General features: G+C 42.4%; 6 protein-coding genes and 1 long non-coding RNA gene across 10 annotated transcripts; 4 read left to right on the top strand and 3 right to left on the bottom strand.

Moving 5' to 3' along the window:
• Positions 1-18: 18 nt before the first annotated feature.
• LOC135434831 (uncharacterized) lies at positions 19-344 on the top strand. Its single transcript, XR_010437297.1, has 3 exons — positions 19-117; positions 170-212; positions 277-344. It is a non-coding gene; the product is annotated as an uncharacterized LOC135434831 (long non-coding RNA).
• Positions 345-1121: 777 nt separating this feature from the next.
• On the bottom strand, positions 1122-2499 carry LOC135434861 (CLIP domain-containing serine protease B4-like). The gene is made up of 4 exons (XM_064691583.1): positions 2278-2499; positions 1654-2004; positions 1484-1592; positions 1122-1395 (listed from the first exon to the last, which is right to left on the bottom strand). Exons 1-4 carry the CDS (start codon positions 2348-2350, stop codon positions 1122-1124), a joined length of 807 nt encoding a protein of 268 aa, XP_064547653.1. The 5' UTR covers positions 2351-2499.
• A 2670-nt stretch (positions 2500-5169) lies between these two features.
• On the bottom strand, positions 5170-7816 carry LOC135434847 (recombination repair protein 1-like). The gene is made up of 4 exons (XM_064691568.1): positions 6615-7816; positions 6474-6554; positions 6196-6398; positions 5170-6120 (listed from the first exon to the last, which is right to left on the bottom strand). Exons 1-4 carry the CDS (start codon positions 7585-7587, stop codon positions 5461-5463), a joined length of 1917 nt encoding a protein of 638 aa, XP_064547638.1. The 5' UTR covers positions 7588-7816; the 3' UTR covers positions 5170-5460.
• Positions 7817-8103: 287 nt separating this feature from the next.
• On the top strand, positions 8104-10195 carry LOC135434848 (tubulin gamma-1 chain). 2 transcript variants are annotated; one of them, XM_064691570.1, is made up of 4 exons: positions 8104-8359; positions 8422-8624; positions 8689-9291; positions 9452-10195. In XM_064691570.1, exons 1-4 carry the CDS (start codon positions 8311-8313, stop codon positions 10031-10033), a joined length of 1437 nt encoding a protein of 478 aa, XP_064547640.1. In that variant the 5' UTR covers positions 8104-8310; the 3' UTR covers positions 10034-10195. The 2 variants fall into 2 exon arrangements, with proteins under 2 accessions (XP_064547640.1, XP_064547639.1); XM_064691569.1 differs by having other exon boundaries at positions 8105-8359; positions 9428-10195.
• Positions 10196-10609: 414 nt separating this feature from the next.
• Positions 10610-12176, top strand: LOC135434891 (uncharacterized). Its single transcript, XM_064691636.1, has 3 exons — positions 10610-10744; positions 10875-11200; positions 11261-12176. The coding sequence occupies exons 1-3, from the start codon at positions 10731-10733 to the stop codon at positions 11992-11994; spliced, it is 1074 nt and encodes a 357-aa protein (XP_064547706.1). The 5' UTR covers positions 10610-10730; the 3' UTR covers positions 11995-12176.
• Positions 12177-12607: 431 nt separating this feature from the next.
• On the top strand, positions 12608-15237 carry LOC135434886 (1-acylglycerol-3-phosphate O-acyltransferase Pnpla3-like). Of its 2 annotated transcripts, XR_010437307.1 has the most exons (5): positions 12617-13587; positions 13731-14083; positions 14145-14416; positions 14510-14633; positions 14735-14877. XR_010437307.1 is itself a non-coding variant. In XM_064691630.1 (4 exons), exons 1-4 carry the CDS (start codon positions 12745-12747, stop codon positions 14920-14922), a joined length of 1656 nt encoding a protein of 551 aa, XP_064547700.1. In that variant the 5' UTR covers positions 12608-12744; the 3' UTR covers positions 14923-15237. The 2 variants fall into 2 exon arrangements, 1 of the variants encoding a protein (XP_064547700.1); XM_064691630.1 differs by lacking the exon at positions 14510-14633 and having other exon boundaries at positions 12608-13587; positions 14735-15237.
• Positions 15238-15803: 566 nt separating this feature from the next.
• Positions 15804-25142, bottom strand: LOC135434881 (chromodomain-helicase-DNA-binding protein 1-like). 2 transcript variants are annotated; one of them, XM_064691624.1, is made up of 7 exons: positions 24951-25142; positions 22686-23267; positions 22502-22617; positions 21804-21983; positions 17192-21748; positions 17002-17130; positions 15804-16741 (listed from the first exon to the last, which is right to left on the bottom strand). In XM_064691624.1, exons 1-7 carry the CDS (start codon positions 24957-24959, stop codon positions 16543-16545), a joined length of 5772 nt encoding a protein of 1923 aa, XP_064547694.1. In that variant the 5' UTR covers positions 24960-25142; the 3' UTR covers positions 15804-16542. The 2 variants fall into 2 exon arrangements, with proteins under 2 accessions (XP_064547694.1, XP_064547693.1); XM_064691623.1 differs by lacking the exon at positions 24951-25142 and adding an exon at positions 24825-24931.
• Positions 25143-25276: the final 134 nt, after the last annotated feature.

The following is a 25276-nucleotide window of genomic DNA, read 5'->3' as shown; positions in this document are numbered from 1 at the left end:
TGATATTGACGCTTTAAGATTCAATTTAAATTTATGATTTTGATGAAAACATCCGAAGGCTGTTCGCATAAGATGCATTCCTTTCGCACAAGACGCTCGAACGTGAACTTAAAACAAGTATATCAAATCACAACTATCAAAACGAGAATTATATGACTTATAATTTCAGGGCGAGGGTCGAAGATCATGGGAGTATTGTAAGAAGAAAACATGTAAGTATAACTAACATTTTTTTAAAAATCAATTAAAGATTCCATATACTTGGTATTCGTTAAGAAATTGCAATTCAAACTAATCTCAACTCAGAGGTAAAACCTAAATTAAATTATTTTATGAAACAGAACATTCCGAAAATACAAATTTCAAGAATCGGAATAAAAAGGTTCAATATTCGGATTGTATTAAAATGTTGCAATCGTTAGATAATTATAGTATTGAAAAAACCAAAGATCTATTGCCTTTGTTTTTAGATCTTATAGTAATCATATTCATAAAGTTTTCTAGAGCATATTAAAATTTTTAAATTCTTTTATAGAACTGTAATTTAACATTTCTGGACTTTGGCAATTTTAATCCAGCCTAATTACTGACTTAAAAAATAATTCATAGATGATTATAATATTGAAAAATTGTCTATTGTCTTCTTATTTAGATTTTATAGTGATCTTATTCGTAAAGTTTTGTGGGGCATATTGAAATTTAAAATTCTTTTTATAGAAAAAAGAAAATAATGATAAATATAAATAAATAAATAAAAAGTAAACGTAAAGTAGTCCTTTAAAATTGTTGTAAAATTGAAGAATTTTAAGCAGCGAAAACCTAACCTCAAATCCAGGCTAATCCAAAGTCCAAGCTTATTGAAGTGTGTCTAAAATCGAAAACTAATATTGGGTAGCCGGCTAACGGTTGATCCGCGTTTAGCCTATTACTTGCTAGACTAAACACACACCAGAGCTTGTCGCTGGCCAATTAAGTTAACCCCGGAACCCCTCCCCGGAGCGGGCAATGGAAATGGAGCCCTAACCTCAAATTAGCAAACATGCAATATATAAGAGTCGTAGTTGACATTATTGAACTTGGCTGCGAGTGCGAGTCGAAAATAACACAGAGCAAAACGATTTTTAATTAACGTTGACACTGCGAAGCGTAACCAGCCCCCAGTCCGAGTCGCCCGGCCCGGCCCATCCCTGTTCCCTTTCCCCTCGCTTACCCGAGTAATTGAGCGGTGTTTTGAGCACCAGCAGCGCAATGTCATGATGATATTGGCCTTGCTTATAGTCTGGATGCACAATCACATGGCTGATCGCATGATTCACAGACCGTGGTGCGCAGAAGCCAGTGCTGGCGCAGTCCGGATCACTGGAGGTGTCATACTCGCCAACGCGCACCGATGAGCTGCAGGCGAAAGTTTAGATGCACCGCGATATACACATATACATACAGATATATATATGGACACAAGCATAACGATTGGCATACTTACAGCCGGTGGCCATCGGCCTTGGCCAACGCACAATGGGCGGCGGTCAGGATGACACGCCGGGCAATGATCGATCCTGCACACGGATAGGCAAAGGCGCCCGTGCTTATGTCTGCAATGGGCGACTTAAAGACAACCGATTTCGATCAATTAATTGATTGATATTCACTTACGCTTAAAGCCCACGCGAGCCACAAAGGGATACGAGCCGAGTCCCTTGTAGAAATGTCCCTGCACAAGCGACTTGCCGCACACCTGATTCTTCTCCAGTGGACTGCTCGGGCAGCACACGTAGGGCATCTCCTCGCCACCGCCGCAAAAAAGCGACTTGTCGCCGTAATAACAGTTCTTCGCCACCTCATAGATCATTGCCGTGCAGTCGTGCAGCGGCGTGCACTCGGTGCCAAAGGAGCACTCCGTATTCGTGCCCTGGCCACCAGCGTAGGAGCGAGCGGCCACCGAGTGGGAAGCACTCGAATTCCCATTGGATGCTTTTGCATAGGACGATGGAATAATTAATTTCTCTGTGGAGCAGTAAAAATATTTTTAAGGATTCATATCTATCTAATTTTATGCCTGATAAAGGATAAAGGATGTGTTATAAAATGATAACAAGGATTTTGCATGATTCGAATATCTTTTTCTCTATTTGCTGAATACCCAAGAATTAGTTTAAATATATATTAATAAACTTAAATATATAGCACATGCATCTTAGTTTCTTACAAGGATAACTACTAAAGTAAAAAAAAATTCTTAATATTCCCTTGGATAGAACTGAACTAAAGAAAACCTACCAAATTCACCGGCTTCTGTTCGGATAAGAGCAAATATATTATAAAATATGAATAATCGGTAAAGCGATCGCATTGCTATTTCACTGGGCAAAACACTTGGGTTATTCAAAAATTTTGTATATGGTATATCACAATAAATAGAGCTCTTGTCGTAACTCCCGTTCCAGGTAAAGTTCTATTACTTCCGATCCGTGCGCGTTCACACAACTTTTTCGACTAAAAGCACACAACGTTGGACCTGGCCAGTAAAGATCGCGCCGCCAAATGAAAACGAAATTTTATGGCCAGTTGGGGGAAGGGGGGTGGGGGGGGCTGCTGCTGTCGGTTACTAACTGATTTTTATGACAGTTTGGTCTCAATTCGCGACCATTTCCAGGTTGTCGTTGTGTTTATTTATTTGTAGATAGTTTCTATGACTCCGATAGCCGGGCACGCAGCTGGCTAAAATGTGTTTAAAATGTGTGATATGTGGATCATATGTGCGGTCATTAGTTAGTTAGATGTTAGCGGCTTTTATGCATGTGGCTAGTTGCAGTTTGTATTATTATTATTTGCCCGCCACACATAATAGAAATGTGGTTGGCACTTACATACATCTAGGTATATATATCGGTATATATACAGGTTTATATAGGTATACAGATGTTATAGATAGACAAGTCTATGGCTGGCAAGGCGGGGCAAATGATGCGGCAGTTAGTTGCACTTTTTTTTGAATTTGTTAATAATTTGTAAGCTATGCATTAAATGATTATTTAGAATTCATTCGACATTTGAAAATTAATTTCGGTTTTCGATCCACTTCTAGATACAACTTTAAATAAATAGATAGAAAATTTGAAGTACAAATATATTTAAATTATATTTAAAGCAAATGGAATGTAAATATATTTATGGATATTTGCAAATAATTGTAAGACTTATTTGGAAATTTTTAAATAATTGCCAACTGTCAAAAAAAAGGAGCTAATTAGAATGTTGACTCAGTTATGAGAAGCTATGAAAACAGAATTTAATTAAGGTCTAAAGTGCATAGCTTATTTGTTTCTAATATTGACACAGATTCCGCTTTTCAGTTTCATATGTTTTAAATAGTTATATCTATTAGCCTAGAAAATTTATTTAAAAAAAAAAAAAAAACTTTTGGATTGTAGCGCACATTTCACTTCCAATCAGCCGAAACTTTCTTCGGGCTGCGAGTGTGCGGTTATTTAAGTTAATTTTACTTTTGTTTTTTTTTTGTTTTAATTATAATAAAAATATTATGAATGAGATCATTTTGATTTGATAAGCGGCCGACTGACCAGAGAGAGAGACGGTTCCACTTTTTTAAGCATGAAAACAAGCGCGACATTAAACGCACATTAAAATGTTTTATTGCACAAACAACAACAAATGCACGTTAATATATGTACATATGTGTGTATATAGGTGTGTGTGTGTGTGTGTAGAGATATACTATATGTGCATTAACAAATGCTTGTACTAAGCCAATTTGTTTTCTTTTTCGGTTGTATTTAATGGTGAATTTTACTTTCATTGCGATTAACATCATTTATCGCGCTTTTACAAAAAAAGAAAAACGAACGACTGCTGGAAATGATTTACACTTTACTATGGACACGTTTTTAACATCCGATAAGTGTATGTCACTCAGTTTGTTTCATCGCCGCTGTCCAGCAATTGGTCGTCTTCCTTGAGCTCCTTGTCCTGGGCTGCCCCATTGCCGCCGCCCAGCTGGGCCAGTGCACTGCGCACTGCGTCTTCGTAGTAATCACAGCGGGCGGACAAGCTGGAGCTACAACTCACGCTGGACACGATGCTCGACAGGCTGGCACTCGACTCGCTGGCATTGTTCTCCATGGAGGTGCTGCTTTGCGCACCGGACAATTGTCGTCGGCGCTGGCGCTGCTGTTGCAGTGCGTCATACACGTAGTCATAGTCATAGGTGCCCTCGGGCCTAGCATGGAGCGGAATGGGAAAGTTGTGCAGCACCTGGCGGAATACCTCATAGCGATCACGTAACTGAGCGTCCACCTCCTCGCTGCGTCGCTCCTCGGACTGCAAAGAGTGCAGTACCGAGTACATGAACACGCGATTGGCAATGTGGCAGTCGGGCAAGAGGCTACGCTCGACTCCCTGATTGGGGCACATGCCGATGACCGGGTGGGTACCAGACACAAATACCGTGGTCGGGGCCTGAATATGAATGCAATAACGCCTTTCTTCTGCGGACAGCTAACTATTTTTTACAAAAACAAAAACTTCAATTTAAAACGAGCGGTTAATTTTTCATATACATATATTAACTAAATCAACACACGAAATAAACTGGGGCAGCTTTGTAAAAATATTACATAATTAATTCAAATTCTAAAGCATAAAACAATGCCAACTAAAGCGCTTAACATAAAAAAATAAAAAAAACCAACATTCAATACAATAAATAAAGGCGGAAGTATAACCATTATTATTACCGTTACTGCGCCCCTATATCCGAGAGTAATTCGTTTTAATTGACTGAATATAATAAAAATAAATGATCAATTTGATTATAAAATGAAAATATGCATATTCTTCAATTTAACTTGTTTGCATTTTTAATGACATTTCAAAATAACGATACTTCTCTGGATTAAGCATGTTTTTTAATCTTTTCTTCATCGTTATTCAAAGCGAATCTTTTTCTCTTCTATCTCAGATTTGGGTATCTTGTATCTAACTTACATCCCCATCTTCCTAATAAGTCATATACCCATAAGTCTGTACATTTTTGCAACATTTTTATATGCCATTAAACGCTAAGTACAGTTAAATGCCATAATGGACAATAACCGTGCTTAAACTGCCATAAAATTGTCGAAATAAGTGAAATTAAACAGCGTATCCACATTTTATAGTACTTAGTTGTGTTATACTTTATTGAAATACAAAATGTAATCGAATGTTTAGGCATTTAGGCATAAATGGAATATTTGTAATGAATATTCAATTATAACAAAAAAAGGATAGCAATACGTGCGTGATTAACGCCAGAAAGGACACACGTAATACTGCTCATAAATAACTATTACAAACACAAACAATGGGGCACAATTTAAAAAAACGTTGGGAAAAGAAAAAATAAATTTAATTGAAATGAAAACAATTTATAAATGCATGTAATTATGCATGTATTGATGCTTAAACATTTAGAAAGACAGTTATGGGACAATGATCGCTGCCCAGGCAATGGCTGCGCATCACATTGTCCACGATGCGGGAGACAAAACGCTCCGAGACAATGCAGTAATCCAAACGCCAGCCAACGTTTCGGGCACGCGCATTGGACATGTAGGTCCAGAAGGTGTACGCACTGGTGCGCTCCGGGTACAAGTGCCTGAAGGTATCCACATACCCAAGGGCCAGTAAATCAGTCATCTTCTCACGCTCCTCCTTGGTGAATCCAGCGTTGCGTGTGTTATTCTTTGGATTAGCCAAATCAATCTCTGTATGCGAAACATTCATGTCGCCACAAATGACAACGGGCTTTAGTGCATCCAATTTTTGTACATACGCCTGGAAAAGTTGCTCCCAGCGCATGCGCATCTCCAAGTTAACCAGCTTGCGACCCGAATTCGGCACATACACATTGATTAAATAGAATTTCTCATACTCGGCGGTGATCATGCGTCCTACATCATCAAACTCCTGATTGCCAATGCCATATTCCACATTTATGGGCATTATTTTGCTGTAGATGGCCACGCCCGCATAGCCGCCGGGCATGCAGAGCCAGTATGGATGGTATCCGGGCAGACGCGTCATCTCATCGGGTAGCTGATCGTTAACGCATTTGGTTTCCTGCAAGTGAGTTGTTATATTTGTTAAATAGGTTTTTTTTGATACTCTTTGATATAAATTTGTATATGGTAATACCTGTAAACAAAATATGTCAGGCTCTTCAAAATCCACAAACTTTAGACCATCTTTCTTCAACCAGGCGCGCAAACCAGCCACATTCCAGCTAGAGATTTTCAAGTTGAATGGCTTGTCCGTTGGCGACGTGAATAGACTTTTCTCATAACTTTCAGCAGACTCTGCCTCCACCTTTTGTGTTGCTGCTTTTTTGGCCTTGGACGCTGGAAAACAAAAGTTAAGCACATTTTGCAAACTTTTCAATACCGCACCGCCACAGCCGGGCTCCATCAACGTACTTCTTGAGCCGTCAGCTGCATCGGCTGAAACGGCATTACCATTCTCTTCAGCGCCTGCAGCTGGTCGCTTTCGGCCGCGTGCTGCAAAATAAAAACGGCTATCTGGAAGCTTGCTAGAATGTGCAATTTTTTTGTACATACCTGGTTTGCTCGCTGGCACGTTTAGTTCCGCCAGCTCTATATTCTCGTTGACTCTCTTTTGCGTACGCTTTTTGCTGGTTGCTGGGACATCCACACTTGGCAGATCCTCCGGTGGCTGATTAGTTGCTGCTTTCTTGCCGCGCTTTTTGGCCGGAACCTCAACATTTTCATTGTTGCCCTTTGCTTGCTTGGTGCGCTTCTTGTTTGCTACCTGTGTTTCCGATTCTGGCTCTGGATCGTCCTCTGCCTCTAGCACCTCAGCGATTTCTGTGTCTGCCAAACGCTTCGTACCGCGCGCACGTTTTGTTGTTGCTGTTTTTATTGTTGATTCTTCAACGCCGACTGCAACGGCCTTTTTAGCTCTGCCCTTGGTCCCAGGCGCAGTCAATTCCTTTTTAGCACGTCCCTTCACTTGCTCGGCTTGTTCGGCTGACTCGGTAACAATATTTTTCTCTGGCTCCTTTTTGCGTCCGCGCGCTTTTGTGTCTGCCTCCTTGGTTGGTGCGGCAGCGATAGCGGCCTCCTCGTTTAGGGATGTTTTTTCTTTCTTGGCGCGTCCTTTAGTTACTTCAGGCTCTTCCGGTGCTAAGGTTTTCTCTTTTTTGGAGCGTGGCTTTGTTGCCTTAGTTTTCGGTTCGTCATTGACCTCTGTAGCCAATTTCTTGGCGCGACCTCTTGGCTTAGGCGGCTCTGTGTCTTCCACAATGACTTCTACCTTTTCAGCGGGCTTTCTTTTGGTCCGCACCGCCGGCTTTTTTGCAACAACTTCAATTTCTTGTGCATCATTTACTTCCCCAGCAGCCGTAGCAGCTGGCATTTTCTTGCCGCGCGCTTTGCTTTTGGGTGCCGGTTTAGTATCATTTGCGACGTTAGCGGCCCCCTCTTCTGTTACAGTCGAGGATGAAGCATCGTTGCCATTTGTTACGGGCAATTCCGACGGTGTTGTTTTTTTTGCAACTTTCGCGCGAGGCATATTTAAACAATTCTTTTTTTGAATTCGACAAGATTGTTGTTGTTGTCGTTCAATATTTTGATCACGAAATTTCCAACAATGTTTATCGCTTTCTGCTTACTTTTAAAATGCGGCCAATGCCAAAAACAACCGACCATTAGCTCTGCGCGGGCAATGGCAATGCCATCCCAAGCCGGCACCTTTTTTTAGCCCGCGTGAAGTTGGCAGCAAAACCATCGATATAACCGATTGCAGAATTTGAAGAAATAAATAATTGACTTCTAAATAGGGTTTTTCTCCTCAAGTTTGCTTGAAAAATGTGGTTTTCCTTCATGGAATATTTTTCGGTTCTACATTTATGCTGTCAAGTAATATACACAAGTACTTTATTTAAAAAAATAAAATTAAATAACAAACAATAGCCATTGTGATTTGCATACCAGTCCTTGTGAAAGGGCGATATCGATATATACAAAAAATGAATCTGGAAACAGTCACGGCAAGCCAACTACCGATAACATCGATTGTGTCATCGATTGTTTTTTCAGCACTACCCGCTGCATCTTTTATTTAAGTTTTTACCTATAAATAATTCGTTTTGGCAACAATTTTAAGTGTTTTTGGTGTAATGAGCGTATAAATTAAACTGCGCTAAGCAGCATTAAACAACAAAGCGCACAAGTCAGCTCAAATTATTAAGTGGATTTGCATCAGCACTCATCATCGAAACAGCATCTCGCAAAAATGCCAAGCGAAATAATTACGCTGCAGCTGGGGCAATGCGGCAATCAAAGTGGGTACAATTTGTAGATTGTTGCGGTCTTTTAATTTGTGACATCATATAACATTTTTTAGTTGGCTTTGAGTTTTGGAAGCGGCTCTGCTTAGAACATGGCATCTCACCGAGCGGCGTTCTTGAAGAATTTGCCACCGATGGCATGGATAGAAAAGATGTTTTCTTCTATCAGGCGGATGATGATCATTATATACCGCGGGCAGTGTTGCTGGATTTAGAGCCTCGCGTTATTAACACCATTATGACATCGGCTTATTCCAAGGTAAGTAGCCAACGGAAAAGCTTCTTAAAGTTTAAAAGAAAAAAACAAATCTGTTTTTGGTTAGCTGTACAATCCTGAGAACGTGTACTTGTCTAAACATGGCGGCGGTGCCGGCAACAACTGGGCTTCTGGCTATAGCCAGGGAGATAAATTGCAGGAGGAAATCTTTGATATAATCGATCGCGAGGCAGACGGAAGCGATTCGCTTGAAGGTTTTGTGCTTTGTCATTCGATAGCAGGTGGCACTGGGTCGGGAATGGGATCATTTCTTATGGAACGCCTGGCAGATCGTTATCCCAAAAAACTTATCCAAACTTACAGCGTTTTTCCAAATCAAGATGAAATAAGCGACGTTGTCGTACAACCCTACAACTCGATGCTCACGCTTCGCCGCCTGACCACTGCTGCAGACAGTGTTGTCGTGCTGGACAATACGGCTCTCAATCGCATTGCCTGCGATCGTTTGCACATACAAAACCCAACCTTTACACAAATTAATACTCTAGTCTCAACCATAATGAGTGTTAGCACAACAACTCTGCGCTATCCATCCTATATGAACAATAATCTCATTGGCCTGACGGCGCCATTAATTCCAACACCACAACTGCACTTTCTGATGACTGGCTACACACCGCTGACCAGTGATGCTAATCTTAGCAATCATGTAAGTGTACTGTATTACTTCCAGCCAGTTAGAATTTGACCGGACATCTGTCTTGATTGCGTGTCCGAATTTAAATAGAAAATGGCAATAATGTTTACTATAACTTCGCTGTAAATCGTAACATAATTACTTTTAGCATAATCCATTGTCTTCGCACCAGGCCGTTAACGTTCGGAAGACCACCGTGTTGGATGTGATGCGGCGTCTCCTTCAGCCAAAGAACATGATGGTGTCGACAGGCCCTGACAAAACTAATCATCACTGCTACATATCAATACTAAACATCATACAGGGCGAGGTGGATCCCACACAGGTGCACAAATCGCTTCAGCGTATACGAGAGCGCAAATTAGCGCAGTTTATACCGTGGGGGCCAACTTCTATACAGGTGGCATTATCACGTTCCTCGCCCTACGTGCAAAGCAGCCACCGAGTTTCGGGCTTAATGCTGGCCAATCACACGAGCATTTGCTCATTGTTTGAGCGCACCTTAAATCAGTATGACAAGCTGCGAAAGCGTGGCGCTTTTCTGGATCAATTTAGACGCGAGGACATCTTTAAGGATGATTTGAATGAATTGGACGAGTCCAGAGAGATCGTAGACGGCCTCGTCCAAGAGTATGAGGCGGCAACACGTACGGACTATTTGCAATTTTCAGCGAATAGGCGTGGTGCCAAAATTGAAGGAGCAGGCGATACAAAATCAGAAGATACTAAGTCGTTAAACAGCGCAGATCTTTGAGTAATTAAGCCTTGTGCCATTTATGTGCCATGGTCAAGAAACCAAGTATTCTACACTTGCTCGAATATACATGTGTGTGTTTAATTATTTATTAATTATTGACACGCAAGGATTCTAAATCCTTCAAGTATTTATACAGCATAAATTGTTTTAAGTATCTAATATGTTCGTGTGTATTCCTGTTAATAAGTACACTGTCTGTATTTAACAGAACCGTTTCTGTTTGCACATTTTTTCATTTATTGCTAACTAAAATATTAAAAGAATGCTCTAATAAAGTTAGTTGCAGTTAGAAACTCCCGAGAGCTCTATTCTATAATAACAGTTGGCGCAAGCTGATTAAAGATAATGGTCCGGATACGGGAAAGATAATCAGCAGTCAAATGCACTTGTTTTTTAGCATTAGCTTTAAAATATAATATAATTCTTTATATTTGGTCTGAAGGTCAACAATTATGGAATGGCATAAGCAAACATACGAACAATCTTCGCAAAAAACAATCAGTATACGGCCGTTTCTTTCAAATTTGTTGGGAGGTAATTTCTTTAGTAGATGTGGTGGTTCGTCGATATATTACTGTGTTTATATTTAACATGTGAATGATTGGCTCTTTTAGCCAATTTTATTTTTCAATATATTTGCGTTATTTCGTTGCGCACGAAATTTCGTTACCTGATCTCATTGTACATTTTTTGAATGGAAAAGAACAAGTAAGCTTTCAAAATTAAATAAGTTTGCGCTGTTAATAACATTACGAAAAATGTTATTAGCCTTTTTTTTTTTATTTGGAATGTTGCTGCTATTCCAATTGTTGATTGAAAAATGCGTTGTTTATTTAAGCACCACTTTAATGGCGCCAAATACACCTGTTGCTGATGCAGAAAACGGACCAAAAGCACAAATCGCTACCTTCGCCGTGCTGGACTTGGAAACATCGAATTTGCCTGCATTTAACAATAATCGGGTTAGCATCACCGAACTGTGCATCTACGCCTTTGATCCTGCTGTCTTAAAAGACAATGTGGAACCAGAGGAGTCGAAACCACTTGACGAGTTGACGCCACCCTCGACTAAAGCTATACCCTTTCCGCCGAGAGTGCTGCACAAGCTGAATTTACTTTTCCAGCCGTCAATGACTGTACACCCAAGCGCCGAGAGAATCACAGGTCTGAGCTGTAAATGAGTCATGCATGGAATTAAAATATATTATATCACCCCTATGGCAGGCTTAAACAACTACATTTTGGAACGCGAATCCAAGCTGGACGAGAACGCGGGACAAATGATACTGAGATTTTTGGAGCATTTACGCCCTCCTGTTTGTCTTGTAGCACATAATGGCTGGGCATTCGATTTTCCTATTATAAAGCAAGCGCTTGACAAGCTGAATATTAATTTGCCAGCATCTACGCTTTGCGTGGATTCGTTGCGTGCCTTTATGGAAATCGACGATAAGCGAAGCGATGAAATATTTGTGGAAAACGTTTTGCCTACCGATATCAAGATGGAACCGGAAATTCCAGCCAGTACGTCGATTTGCGAGCCACCCGCCAAAGCAATCGACTGGCAGACAGTGAACGAAACCACACCGAAGCGTCCAATCCTGAAGGGTGCGGTAGCAACTCGTAAACGCCAGCTGTTGAACGATGACAATTGCAATAATGATATAGAAGCTGCCAAACGAGCACCCCGAGATATAACCGCCCGCCGCCAACTGTTTGCTGGCTTGAAATGTGCTCAAACCAAACGTATTCCACCCCGCGGACGCTATGGATTAGCCCATCTGTTCGAGCGCACATTTGAGAAATCAGCAGCAAATGCTCACCAGGCCGAGGCAGATGTAAATATGCTCACAAAGCTCATCCAATGCTACAGTGTGGACTTCCTAGCCTTTGCCGAGGAGCAAGCAATTCCATTCGCTAATGTCGTCCCAATTGGTGGCAGGACACCTAGTTCTTAGTTGTTGTATTTAACATGTTTGCATGATAATCTTAAATATGTTGAGGGTTTTTAAAAGCAAAAATTGTAAATGTAATTTTAAAAGTGCTATATATTTTTATACTTGAACATTTTGTTGAGATCATAAATAAGCATGTAGAATTATAATAATAGTATATTTTATAAATTTTGATTTTTCGAATATTCCCTTTTTTTTAATATCCGTGGACACAATAGGATAGATCTGGTGAATTGATGTAGGTAGGTATTTCTGGTGTTAATAATTTTTACAACTTTTAAAAGTTCAAACAAAAGTTCAGTATTTTTAAAAGTTCTAATATACCTTTTCTTATTCAATATTTTGGACCTGTGAATTCCGTTTGTGGTACGTTGACAAAATATACTATTAACAAAATAAATATACTATTAACAAAATAAAACGCCCTTAATTTTATTAAATTCTCAATTACAATTAGAATCAATTCGTATTCAGTACAAAGAACAACTTTATCGATATTTATTCACTGTGTGCTCGAAATGGCGTACAGTCACAGTTATTTGTTGGCAACTCGATAACAAATCGGGTAACTGCTTCCAGTCAGCTGTTCCCAAACAAAGAATCAGAACAATTTACGTTGCAAAAAACAGCACACCAAAAGTAACAAAGATCAAAATACTAGTGTACCTATAAAGACAGTGAACTGAAATTCGATTCATTATTTGATAGTTACGGCATTTGACAAAGAGCACAATAACATAAAGGAAGTGAACTATGAACTTGTCCTTTGCTGGCTGCGGCTTTCTGGGCATTTACCATGTCGGTGTGGCAGTGTGTTTTAAAAACTATGCGCCACATTTATTGCTGGAGAAAATCGGAGGGGCATCGGCTGGCTCTCTAGCCGCGTGCTGTCTACTTTGCGATTTGCCACTGGGCAGCATGACATCCGATTTTTTCCGGGTAGTGAACGAAGCTCGCCGCCATTCGCTCGGTCCCTTCAGTCCCTCGTTCAACATACAGACCTGCCTGCTCGAGGGCCTACAGAAGCATCTGCCCGAGGATGCACATAAGCGTGTCAATGGACGCCTACATATCTCACTGACGAGCGTCTATGATGGCCAGAACGTCATCATCTCGGAGTTCGAGTCGCGCGAGGAGGTGCTCCAAGCGCTGCTTTGCGCCTGCTTCATTCCTGGCTTCTCTGGCATTTTGCCCCCGCGTTTTCGCGGTGTACGCTACATGGACGGCGCCTTCTCGAACAACTTACCCATCTTGGATGAGAACACTATCACAGTGAGTCCGTTTTGCGGAGAGAGCGACATTTGTCCGCGTGACCAAAGCTCACAGCTGTTCCACTTCAACTGGGCCAACACAAGCATAGAAATCTCACGGCAAAATGTCAACCGATTTGTGCGTATTCTCTTCCCACCACGGCCAGAGTTCCTCTCAAAGTTTTGCCAGCAGGGCTTTGATGATGCCCTCCAGTTTCTGCACCGCAACAATCTAATCAATTGCCGACGCTGTGTGGCTGTTCAGTCAACCTTTGTTGTCTCCGAAACAGTAGCCCAGCCCCCAGAATTTGATCCAGAGTGTCGTGAATGTAAAAAGCATAGAAAGGTACGTAACAATTCTAGACTAGTAATATGTCAGTTTTCACAGAGAGAATGCTCCAACCAGAATTCCCGCACTAGGATATACATAGAGTACTATTTAAAAAAAGCAATTTCAATATTAATATATATTTCTTTATTTTTCTGCAGGACGCTTTGAGCTCAAATATGCCTCAGACAGTACTGGACGTAATACAGGACTACATTGAGCAGGCTAACAAGGGCTTGGCTAACTGGATCTTCAGGCATCGTGGCATTAAGCTGCTCTCGCTGCCAGCTACAGTACCCATGGACTTTTTGCTGGCGACAGTCTATAAAATAACCAGTCTAACTCCGAAGCTAACCAAGCAGATGCGACAACTTGTGTCGCAGCTAAATAACACCATTCAAATGCATCTCTTTAGTAAATTCCCGCTATACGACCAGCCACACTTCGACACCACAGGGCTGCTGCACTCCAGTCGTTTGTATGGACCGCGGGTATCGATACTGGTTGATGAATGGTGAGTCTTTCAAGGTGGCTCTTTCAAAATGTATTGGTAAAAAATGTGGTTATATTTACAGCGGTGCTACACCACTTAATGCGGATGTTGATAATTTTGAACATGTTCTCAAGATGAGCACGCACAATGACGCCTTGTATGCCTACTACTACACTGATAATAGCACAAACCATGTCAAAGTGACCGAAATATTTGATTTTGATGAGATGACGGAACACGGCCAGCTGGTTACAGATTTAGAGCTATACGAAGGCTCCGTCGAGGATCATCCCAATCCGCGTCAGCAGCATTCACATAATGCAGTTGTCAGCGAATGGAACGGCGTCGAATCGGGTTAGTATCAGTCGCTTAATTGTATTAGGTCACCATCATGCTTTATTGCCTCATTTAGATCCATCAAAAAATTTACTAAGCTGTTTCTTACAGTACAAATCATGCCTACCACACCCGAATTACACGATGTCGCCTTTTAAATCACTCGCACACGCACCCACACAGTTCCGAATTAGCTATCATAAACAAGCTAAACGAAAGTTCATATCATTGTCAGGTACATTTCATTAGGATTAGTTATATTCATTTGAATTTCACTTATTATTTAATCAATGTTTTCTGTTTATTAACTTTTACGATATTTATGCTGCATTACAGACTTTTTCATAGACTCTCAAACGCCACATTCGACAGAATTAGCCCTTGCGAGAGAGCATCATGATTCGCCATACTTCAACACCTTCAATCTCGAACACAACTCGGCAGACTTGAATGATCCTCCGACTAATCAACCTTCGGCTAGCACGTCCATAAATAACAACGATTTGTGTATAGAAATTGAATGAGGGTCCCCAAACGAGAATCGAATTTGCATTTGTAATGCTACATTTCCAAAGCGGCTCCTAGCCAAGCGAAGAGCCTTATAGTTTCAGTTAGCTTATTATAATACTTATATATTAGTACGAAAACGTATGTATATGTAACTATGTAATTTTATTTTACATAAGCTCTGCTTCATCAATTTTTGAGATGCAGTGACTGCACATAATTAAACTTTGTTTTTTCTCACATGTTCTCGAATATTGCAAGCTTTGAAAACATCAATGCTTATTGTCTTCTAATTAAAATATATATAATTAATAAAAATATACCTAATTTAATCTTTATTTAGTTTGTCATTAACATAGCTCAAAACGAGCTGGTTCTAATTATATGTTAGAACGATTTATAATGGGTAGTCAAATTCCGATCAACCTGTTCAAATTGTAACTAGAACAAGAAGATCAAAGATTGCTCCTATGGCAAATGCACTGTCTAGTTGTAAGAACTAAAACTGCATTTTGTGAAGCAATGTATATTAAAGGCTTTACTAGAATACATATGCTCAAATACACATAGTAAAACACAATGCACCGGCAAAAAACAAATTGTGTTAATAAGTTTGGATGGCGTAGTTGATGCTATTTGGTCGTCAAATTACATAAATTTAAATACGAGTATTAATTAATATCTTGACGGACATACCTTTTTTGTACTGAAGACTACGCGGATACAAAACCCAACTCAACTTACCGCTCTGAATAAAGAGAAATACCCTTAACCGAACTAGGTTAGATAATACGAAATGAAATCTTTGGATTTGGCAATTTGTTAATTCTTATTTTAATTATAAAATTCGTTGCACAATTCTTGCTTTCATCGTCCAATTGCATTGAATACTCAAAAATATGATGTAATTCTTTATAATTTAATGATATACATATTTATAGACTTCAGATACTACAACATATGTTATATACCTATTTATTAGATTAAGAATAACTACAATACATACACGACTCCTCTAGCGGTTTCTCTATAAATATAGTGTATAAAAGTGCAGATGCACAAACATAAAAACGAAAACTTACACAATTTTTTAGTTTTTCCTTTTTTGGATATTTAACATAATTGCTTTATTCATTGTTGTGTTTATAAATATAGTGAGAATTTTTGTTATTTTCAAAGCTTTCAAAAGACTTGTTAAAGTGGCATATGCCCGTAATTAACTGTACAGTATAAAAAGGGTGTAAAGAACAAAACTTAAAGCCTATGCTTTATACAAGGGAAATTGTAAAATTATCTTATTTACGTGATTTGCCCGAAACGCCGACATGTACGCAATATGCGGTTCATATATAATTTAAATTTACAGTACAATTTATAAATAGCTGCTATATATTACTTGTACATATGTTTAGCTATGTATGTTTCCTAATCTGTCTCATGCGTTTTCTGATTGCTTGTAATTTATGTGTGTGCTTGTTTGCCTGCGTATGTAGGTGTGTGTGTGTTAGTGTGTCGCTCTTGCGTTGTGTCAAGATCGTAACGGAAAGACTTATCAAATAGCAGCGCCCGACACAGACACCACAGCCAAGCTTAAAACTAACCTATATGTATATACAATAACTAGCGACATTTGCTCCTCACGTCTGCGTACGTCGCTCGTACTCGCTGCGCCTGTAGTCAGCGGGATAGTCGCGCGGCATTACCGGATAGCCGCGTGATTCATTCCGATAGCTCGGGGGCGGCGGCGGCAATCCAGGTACCATGCCATTCGCCAAATAATAATTGGGCGGCAGGTAATGGCTCGAGTAGGCATGCGGCGGCAGGGCGGACGGGTATCTGCAAGGGAGAATCAATTAATCCACATTAAAGGAAACAAATCTGAATATAGCCCTAGCTTCTAGCAATAAATTGTTAAGCTAACGACAATATACATATGTTAATAATTAATATCTCAACATGGATCTCTTTGCCTTGAGCTCACACAATAAGAGCTACGAAGCAGAAAATTTACTGTAGTTACTTTTTGTGATGAACTTGCACTTGTACTTGATGGCTTCACAGATCCGATATTTAAAATCACTATCAGCTAAACTCACCTGCGCTTGTCTGGTCGTCGCTCGCGATCACGTTCGCGATGGTCGCGATGATATCCGCTACCGGCAGCACCTCCGCCTCCGCGAGAATATAGTGAATCATAGCGTTCGCGTTTGTAATCAAAGTTGTATCTAAAAAAAAGTTTGAATAAGTTTTTGAAAATGGATAACGTCTTGTATGTTATGGACATACCGATCACGTTGATGCCAACGGTCCATCTCTGCTGCGTAGCTCGAAGCCGCAGGCGGCGGCTCAAAGCGGCGACTACTGCCGACAGCTGATGGTGAGTTGAGACCCGAACGGCGTGCGCTACTGCCCTCGTAGCCACTTGGAGCTCCACCGCCCACACTTGCATAGTAGTCATCGCCTCTATGATGCTTCTTGCGCTGATCTTCATGGCTGCCATGTCGTGTGGATGCCGATTCCATGTTGAGGCGCTTAAACGACATAGACTTAAGATTATCACCGATGCCAGCGTTGCTCATGGCCATGCCGCTGGCCTCCGCATCGTTCTCATCGCGTTTTCGTTTCAATGGCGAATCGTTGGCAAAACGGCGAGCTGACTTGTCCTCGGCAGGTGCACCTGAATAGCGTCCTTGACGCTCCTTATCCTTATCCTTGTCCTTTTTCTTCTTTTTTCCACTCTTGTCTCGCTCCTTCTCCTTCTCCGCAGTGCCGCCGTTTTCCGTACGTGACCGTTTCGCTTTGCCGCCATCAACATCTGCTGCATTCGCGGCATCCTTTTGTGTCTGCTGTTTGAGGGCATGTTTGTAGATCTTGAACAGACGCTTTGCGTCCAGTTCCGTAAACTTGGACACAAAGTACCAGAGATTGCTGCGCCACTCTTTTTTTTCGGTCTCTCCGTAAGGCTGTAAACAAACGTCTATTTGCCGCCCAATCTGCAATAGACAGTCACGTGTGTGCTGCAATTGATCCTGATCGGACAAACTGAGATCGGGCTGATCTAAGGCTTTGAGCGCTTTCTTCACCGGTCGCATCTTCTCCTTGCATTCATTGAAGATGCTGGGATCCAAATCACCCAAAACTTCAAGAGCTCGAGGCTCATTGTTGGCCGTAAAGTGCATGGGCTTGTTGCCATTGTTGTCGGATGCGCTTGATTTCTTACTGCGGGTTTTAGACTTTTTCTTTTTCTGTGCGTTGGCGTGCTCAGCCGCTGCTGCGGAGGCAGCAATAGGCGAGGCCACAACGCTGGTGCCATCAGCAGCCTGTCGTGAACTATTATCGCCCGGAAGCGAGGAGCTACCCTCCTCAGCAGCTCCCTCCTTTCGTTCCGGCGTGCTGACAGCTGTCGTGCTTGAGTTGAGGCTGGCTTTCAGTTTGCGCGGTCGCCGCTGGCGTCGCTGTTCGCCTTTGGTTAGCTCGACATTCTTCTTGATGATCTTGAGTAGATACTCGGCTCTAGACTGCAAGTGCTTGGCTTGTGGCTTGCGTGTGTCGTTGAGCAGTATCTTCTCGCTAAGCTTGAGCGTCGGATCCAACTTCATTTGCTCCCAGGAGCCAATACCATATTGATAAATGCCGCGCAATAGATGGGTGTCTTCCTCGGCGCCCCAGTCAACATCAAAGTTGGCTGAACGAGTCTTAATGTTAAACGTCCACTGCTGTCGCTCGTGCGCTGAACTGGGCATGAGCTCATTAAGCGGCTGCAGCTCTTCCTCACAAGAAAGCAGCGTTTTGGCATTGAACGACACGCCGCCCAGTTTAACCGAGTAAGTGGCGCGGGTGCGTCGCTGTTTGTTGCCCTGCTGATCCTCTTCCTTGACAGTCTTGATTTCTTCCTCCTTGTGCTCGTCTAAGAACTGCACACATCGATCATGCAGCATCTCGCCAATCCGCTTCAGCTCTGCCAGCGGCTTCTCCTGCAGCTCCGCATCACAGGCAATCGCCTCCAGGCGCTGCAACGGCGCCGGAAACTTCTTGTAACTGCGTATGAAACGACGGAGCTCCGCATCGGTGAAGCCATTGATTTTCTCTTTCATTGCGGGACGTCCGCGTTTGCGTTGCCTCCCACTCCCCTCCTCACCACCAGCGCCACTAGCATCGGAGCCCAGCTCATAATCGGAATCGGCTGAATCGTCGCCCTGTTTGGAACGTGCGCTACCCTTAGCAGTGCCTCGCTTGGCGGCATCATTTTTATTGGCCGCGGCTGTTTTGCGGCGCGGCGGCAGGTACAAATCTTCCATTTCCTTGGCACGCGCCTGATCCTCAATGACCTTGCGAAAGCCCTCGGGTATAATGTCGTCCCAATCCTTACTGTCATCCTCTTCATCAGCTCCATGCTGATCCTTGCTCGCCGACTCGCTTGGCTCGTCCTCCTGGAAGGCAGCTATGCTGGCCACCTTGAAGGCCGAAAGCAGATCATCACCGGGCATTTCGGGGTCTTCATTGCGTGTCTCGGCGCGGCGCAAGATTTCATCAATATCGCAAACAAGCTCCTCCTCGTGCTCCTGCTCGTCCTTGAACAGCTCCTCTGCGCCAAATTTAAGTATGGCCGACAAGTCGTCTTTGTTAAAGGGATTGGAATTGGAGGAGTGCCCATTGCCGCTTTTGTCTAGCACCGTTCGGCCTGTGGTATCCATGCGCTGTATCACCAAATGGTCGAGCACCATTTTTTGCTTGGCACGCTCCACAATTTGTTCCTCGACGGAGCGTGCCGTGACCAAGCGATATATGTTCACCTGATTCTTTTGGCCAATGCGATGGGCACGCGCCTGCGCTTGCAAATCATTCTGTGGATTCCAATCCGAATCGAATATAATGACTGTATCGGCTGTGGCCAGATTAATGCCCAAGCCGCCGGCACGTGTTGATAGCAAGAAGCAAAAGTCCTGGCTACCCTCAGCATTAAAGTGATCCAACGCCTGACGCCGCATCTCGCCCTTAATACTGCCGTCCAAGCGCTGAAATGAGAAATGTCGCTTCTGCAGATAATCGGCAAGCACGTCAAGCATGCGAACCATCTGTGAAAATATGAGCACACGATGGCCCGTCTCCTTAAGCCGACACAACAGTTTGTCTAACAGCACCAGCTTGCCGGAGCCTTTGAGCAGCATCTGAAGTGCCTCATCCTGCTGTAAACCGAAAAGCTCAAACTCTGAGGGTCGTATGAGCGCCGCATGATTACAGCACTTCTTTAGCTCAATGACAATATTGAGGAAGGTGGAGGTGGAGCCGCGTTTGCCTTTGCGAAGCGCATCAAAATTTTTGGTAAGTATCCACTTGTAGTACTGCTTCTGGAGCGATGTCATCTCCACCCGCAGTATTTGCTCTACTTTGGCAGGCAGCGATTTCTCCACATCCTTCTTAACCCGCCGCAGTATGTAAGGCTCCAGCTGTTGATGCAGACGCGTGTAGCCTTTGTCCTCGGCATTGCCATGTTGCAGCTCGAAGTTGTCCCATGTATCGAATTTAGTGGGCATAATGAAGTGCAGCAGAGCCCAGAGCTCCTTCAAGGAGTTCTGCAGTGGAGTACCCGTAATTAGCAGTCGATGATTCGTGTCAAACTCCTTAAGCGATTTGTACAACAGGGAGTCGTCGTTTTTCAGACGATGCGCCTCATCCACCAGCAATGCTGCCCATTGAAGCGTGCCCAGAAACTGTTTGTCCTTCAGCACAATCTCATAGGTGGTTAATATGCAATTGAATTTCAGTCTTTTGGAACCTTCAAACTGCCACTCGTATTGCTGTATTAGCTCACGGGACTTTACATCGCCCAGGTAAGTTACTACATTCATATCGGGTCCCCACAAATCGAACTCCCGCTGCCAGGCGGTCATTGTGCTGAGCGGCACCACACATAAAAATGGTCCATACAGATGATGAATTTTAAAGAGCGAATAGAGAAAGCATATAGTTTGTATGGTCTTGCCCAGGCCCATCTCATCGGCTAGTATGACAGAGTTCTCCTTGCACCACGAGTGCAGCAGCCAGTTCAGACCATCCATTTGGTAATCACGAAGTGTCAGTCCGTCCACCAGAAACTCGGGCTGTGACTTGATGCGCGAGAACTTGGGGCGATATTTGATCACACGACAGTGTCGCGATGGCGTCCACTTGGAGTTTTCTCGTTCGGTGAACTGCTCAACGCAACGTTGCCATTTCCTTAGCACTAGTGTTGCATCCTCCCACGTGGACTCCGCATAGGGCAGAGATTGCCATTTGCACAAAAACTCCTCGCTGCCGTCTTCGGGTTTGGTGCCCCGCGCTATTATACGGTCCACATTGTTGTAGGACTTAAGCAAATCATGCTGCAGCTCTAGCTGACACTCAAAGTAATCTATATCTTCGGGACCGGCATAACGACGCCAGTAAGCTGTGTCCTGCTCCTTCTTGATGAAGTTGTCCAGCTTTTTCATTCCCTTGGCCTTCATTTCGCGTAATGTCGTCTCCGACTCCCAGGTATTGTGTATGTAGCTCCAACCTTTCCATTTGATCAGGTATTGCACCTCCGCCAGTTCCGATGATTCATCGAAGCCCGCATTCGGATCGCAGCCGTTCTCCTCGATGGCATAAATGGTTGTCTGATTACCTGTGCAGCCCTTTTTTCCCACACGCTGCGCAAGTATTCGTTCAATGGTCTCACACTTTTCCTCCTCCTCAGCGGCAACCGCGCTCGCAGCTGCCTGACTCTCGTCGTACTCAAATTCCAACAGATCCTCGGAGTCGGTGGCCTCGTCCTCAGAGGCCTCTTTGTAACTAACAGCAGCGGCGTTACGACGAGTTGCGCAACTAATGTGTTGAATGGAAAATGAGTGAGAGCTTCATTATAATATTATTGGCTTACCGCTTGCTCGCATCATCATCGTCGCTGTCTTCCGAACTAAAGGACTTTACGCGGCGTCGCTGCAGCTGCTGTGATTGCTTGTTGCCGCCCGAGCGGGCATTGCACTTGCGTTTCTGTGCTGTAAATGGCGCCTCATCGCTATCTGCGTCGTCACTCTCATCGCTCTCCTCAGAGTCCCAACTGTGTATGAATAGATGCTTAAAAGGTTGCGCACAATGTTTTTAAAGTAATTCGTTTGAACTACTTTTTGAATAATCTACGAATCGAAAAGCAAATCATTGTGAGATGTCCTGATTAGCAATTCCTAACTGTCACTGGTAACATTTCGAGGACAATTTAAATTTTGTCTGACCTATTTACCTAAAATAGTAGAATAACAAAAAAATAACAGTATTTCTCCCAATTCTCAACGAATATGTACCGAATCTTTTTGTGCAGTTTGCTAAATAACGAATAATTACTATACAATTAATAAATAATAATAATACAATTTACTAACCAATTACTACATTAGGAAACTAACCACAAAAAGCTTAGGAGGACCTTTTACAAATGTCTTTTTAATTTATTTTTCTAGCTCTTCAAACTTAGTAACTGTAACCAAAACCGTAATATAATTTAAAAAAAAAGGCTTGACTGAATGTTAATCCCTATCAACAGGCTTAGCTGACAAACTAGATCTCCACAAATAAACTTACGTTTGGTTTTTCTTCTTCTTTTTGGTAGGTCGCTTGGATTTTTCAGCAGCAGGTGGCGGAGCTTTGCGCGGCTGTCGCGTGGATCGTTTGGGTCTGTAATCATCCTCCTCATCCTCCTGTCGAGTTAGGCAAAGCAAAAGAGCTCATGTTTTTGGAGCCACTTAATCAGAAGCTTGAAACTTACACTGCTGCTACTACTGCTAGAGGATGTGGGCGAGGCATTGTCAGAGCTATCACTGGCATCATCTTCATCGGCGCTGGCTTCGCTGGGGGCCTGCGTCTTTTGTGGCTGCTGGCCATCATCGTCATCATCATCATCGTCGTCATCGTCATCATCCGCGCCAGCCTTAGCCAACGTTGCGGCAGAGGTGCCCGAGGAGCTGCTGCTACTACTCGTGTGCAATTTGCTATTGTTGATGTTGTTGTTGCTTGGCGTGTCAGGCTCGCCGCCACCCTCCGCATCAGATTCGGAATCACTGGCGCTGGAACCGGCACTAGAGCTGTCGTCGTCGTTTCCATCCGTAAAGCCATTCGTTTTGGTATCTGCTTGAGCGGCCGCTGCTGTTGGTGGAAAACCCGCCACCGCCGTTTTGGCAACCGTTGGCTCCGGCGAGCTGCGTCCATCGCTGGAATTACCTGAGGAACTGTCTGAATCGGAGTCGGTACCGGAGGAGCCACTCCCACTACCGCTGCCACTGCCACTGGCTTCTTCACGTGTGTCATCTTGTTCGTCTGAGCCTATACTATGCGACGATTCATTGAGTGCCTATGTAAGAATAAAGAGCACGATTATATCCAATTTTATACAGAGAGCTTCAAGGGAGCAAACAAGTTTCGAAAATGTTAAATAGTAACACGCGTTCGAAAACCGTTTTATTCACAACGAAAAAGTCCACAATTTCACCGAATGTGCTTAAGAAAACACAACAAATTCAACTATTAAAAAAAAACTGAGTACACTATCATTCAAGGCTCGGTTTACAAATATCTGCAAGCTAACTTAATATATAACACTTCCAATTACTCATACAGATTGCATTCGTAGTCAACAGCTTATCCTGTCAAGAACAGATTTACTGCAATTAGGTTTAATATTCCTCTATGGAGTTTACGAATGAAGGTTAAACCAGGATTCATCGTTAGGTATCGCTACAGGATAAGGTATTATGCAAGGTATGACTGCATCTAATCTATATGAGCCCTTTTAGCGGCACATCCTTTGGTTAACCTTTAAGCCACCAATAATTCTGCAAAAGCAATTAGAAATTAAAAGAACTTACCACACACTGTTGGTTAAAGAGTATGGTACATGTTCGTAATATGTTCACACAAGAACTTAAATATGCACTTAATCCTGGCTAAGAATACGAGGTATCCTTGTATTATCGAAATAACCACAAAACGCTTAAAAATTGAAGGAGTTCTTGCAGTTGCCGCATCCGAAGATGTCAACAATGCCTTCGCTTGCAACACAAAAAACCTTCTGTAGAATGCAGTTGCACAAGTAATCCTCTCCAGAAATGCAGTTTGTAGCCTTTAAAGAACTTTTTTGTTGTCAGTATCAAGGTTTGGTGGCTTGAGAACGTTGTCTGAACTGGGTAAGCAGGCGTACCACACAGAAATGGATGAAAAACACTTTATACACGATCCTGGACAAAAAAGCCGGTTAAAACATCAAAAATCCGCAGATTTTGTGCTACTGAGGAAGTTTTCTTGGTCTAGAGGGACAACATTGTTGTTTCAATGCACTGAAATCGGGCTAAAATAATTAATAATACAGTTTTTTATCAAACATTTTAAGAAAACAGAGACAGTTCTTTGCAAATTATATTTTGGCGGGCTGATTACCCAAGAAAATTGGCCAGGAATTCATGGATTGGAGCACGAGAAAAACTTTGCACCGGACAAAATGTGATTACGTAATCGACGAAAATTTTCATTTGATACTGGAAATGTACGAAAATAATGCAAATTATTGCTGTTTGGATGCGGCATTCAACGAAAACAAACCGAAATGCCCAATTTCAAACGAAATTTGCGAAAATGGGTCCCCAATGGATTTTTAGAAAAATTACACTGGCTGCCACGTTGGATCCCCGGGCACCGGTTGGCGTTGTCAAAACTGTGAAACACCATTGAATATATGATATTTAAGCACTTTTTTATAAAAAGCCGCTCTGAATAGCGCACAAATTGATGTACGTGTGACGGAGTCTCAATCGGGGGGACACCTCTAGGGTCTGTCTTCGTGACTGGCACCTGCCACACCCACAAAAGCAGCGTAGAAATTTAATATGACACAGTTTTTTAGAATAATACTCACACGACGACTCGAATTCAACTGATTGATATCGCCTTGTTTCGAGTGATAGAAAAATTTCATAGTTTTCTTGTTATTTTTTTCTCTTACACGACGTTCACTGTCACAGCTTTTTCAAGGCCTACTTACCTGGCTCATTATATTTTCGTGGTAGCACACAGAGTTGCCTTATAGCGCTCATTAAACATGCAATACACTTTTTAACGGTTCTGACAAATGTTTATTTTGATTCTTAAAGTAGGCCACTTGTTTTTAAATGCAGTTTTCAACCACACAAAAGATGTTCACGTCGTCTTGGTCTATTGCAGTAAAATATACGCCATTTTGTTTTAATCAGGAATGCATTGAGGTCCGAATTAATCGAATTGGCCAGAGTTGCATAAATTCATCGCAATTACACACCTGTTTCCGATTGTTTTCAGCTGATTTTGTGCTGCCAGATTTTTAATTAAACC

Source organism: Drosophila montana, unplaced genomic scaffold (assembly GCF_035044405.1).
Source record: "Drosophila montana isolate Dmon_TW-CO22-7 unplaced genomic scaffold, ASM3504440v1 contig_3440_1, whole genome shotgun sequence".
Taxonomy (NCBI): domain Eukaryota; kingdom Metazoa; phylum Arthropoda; class Insecta; order Diptera; family Drosophilidae; genus Drosophila; species Drosophila montana.
The sequence above is the reverse complement of the archived record's forward strand: the minus strand, read 5'-3'. Positions and strand labels throughout refer to the sequence as shown.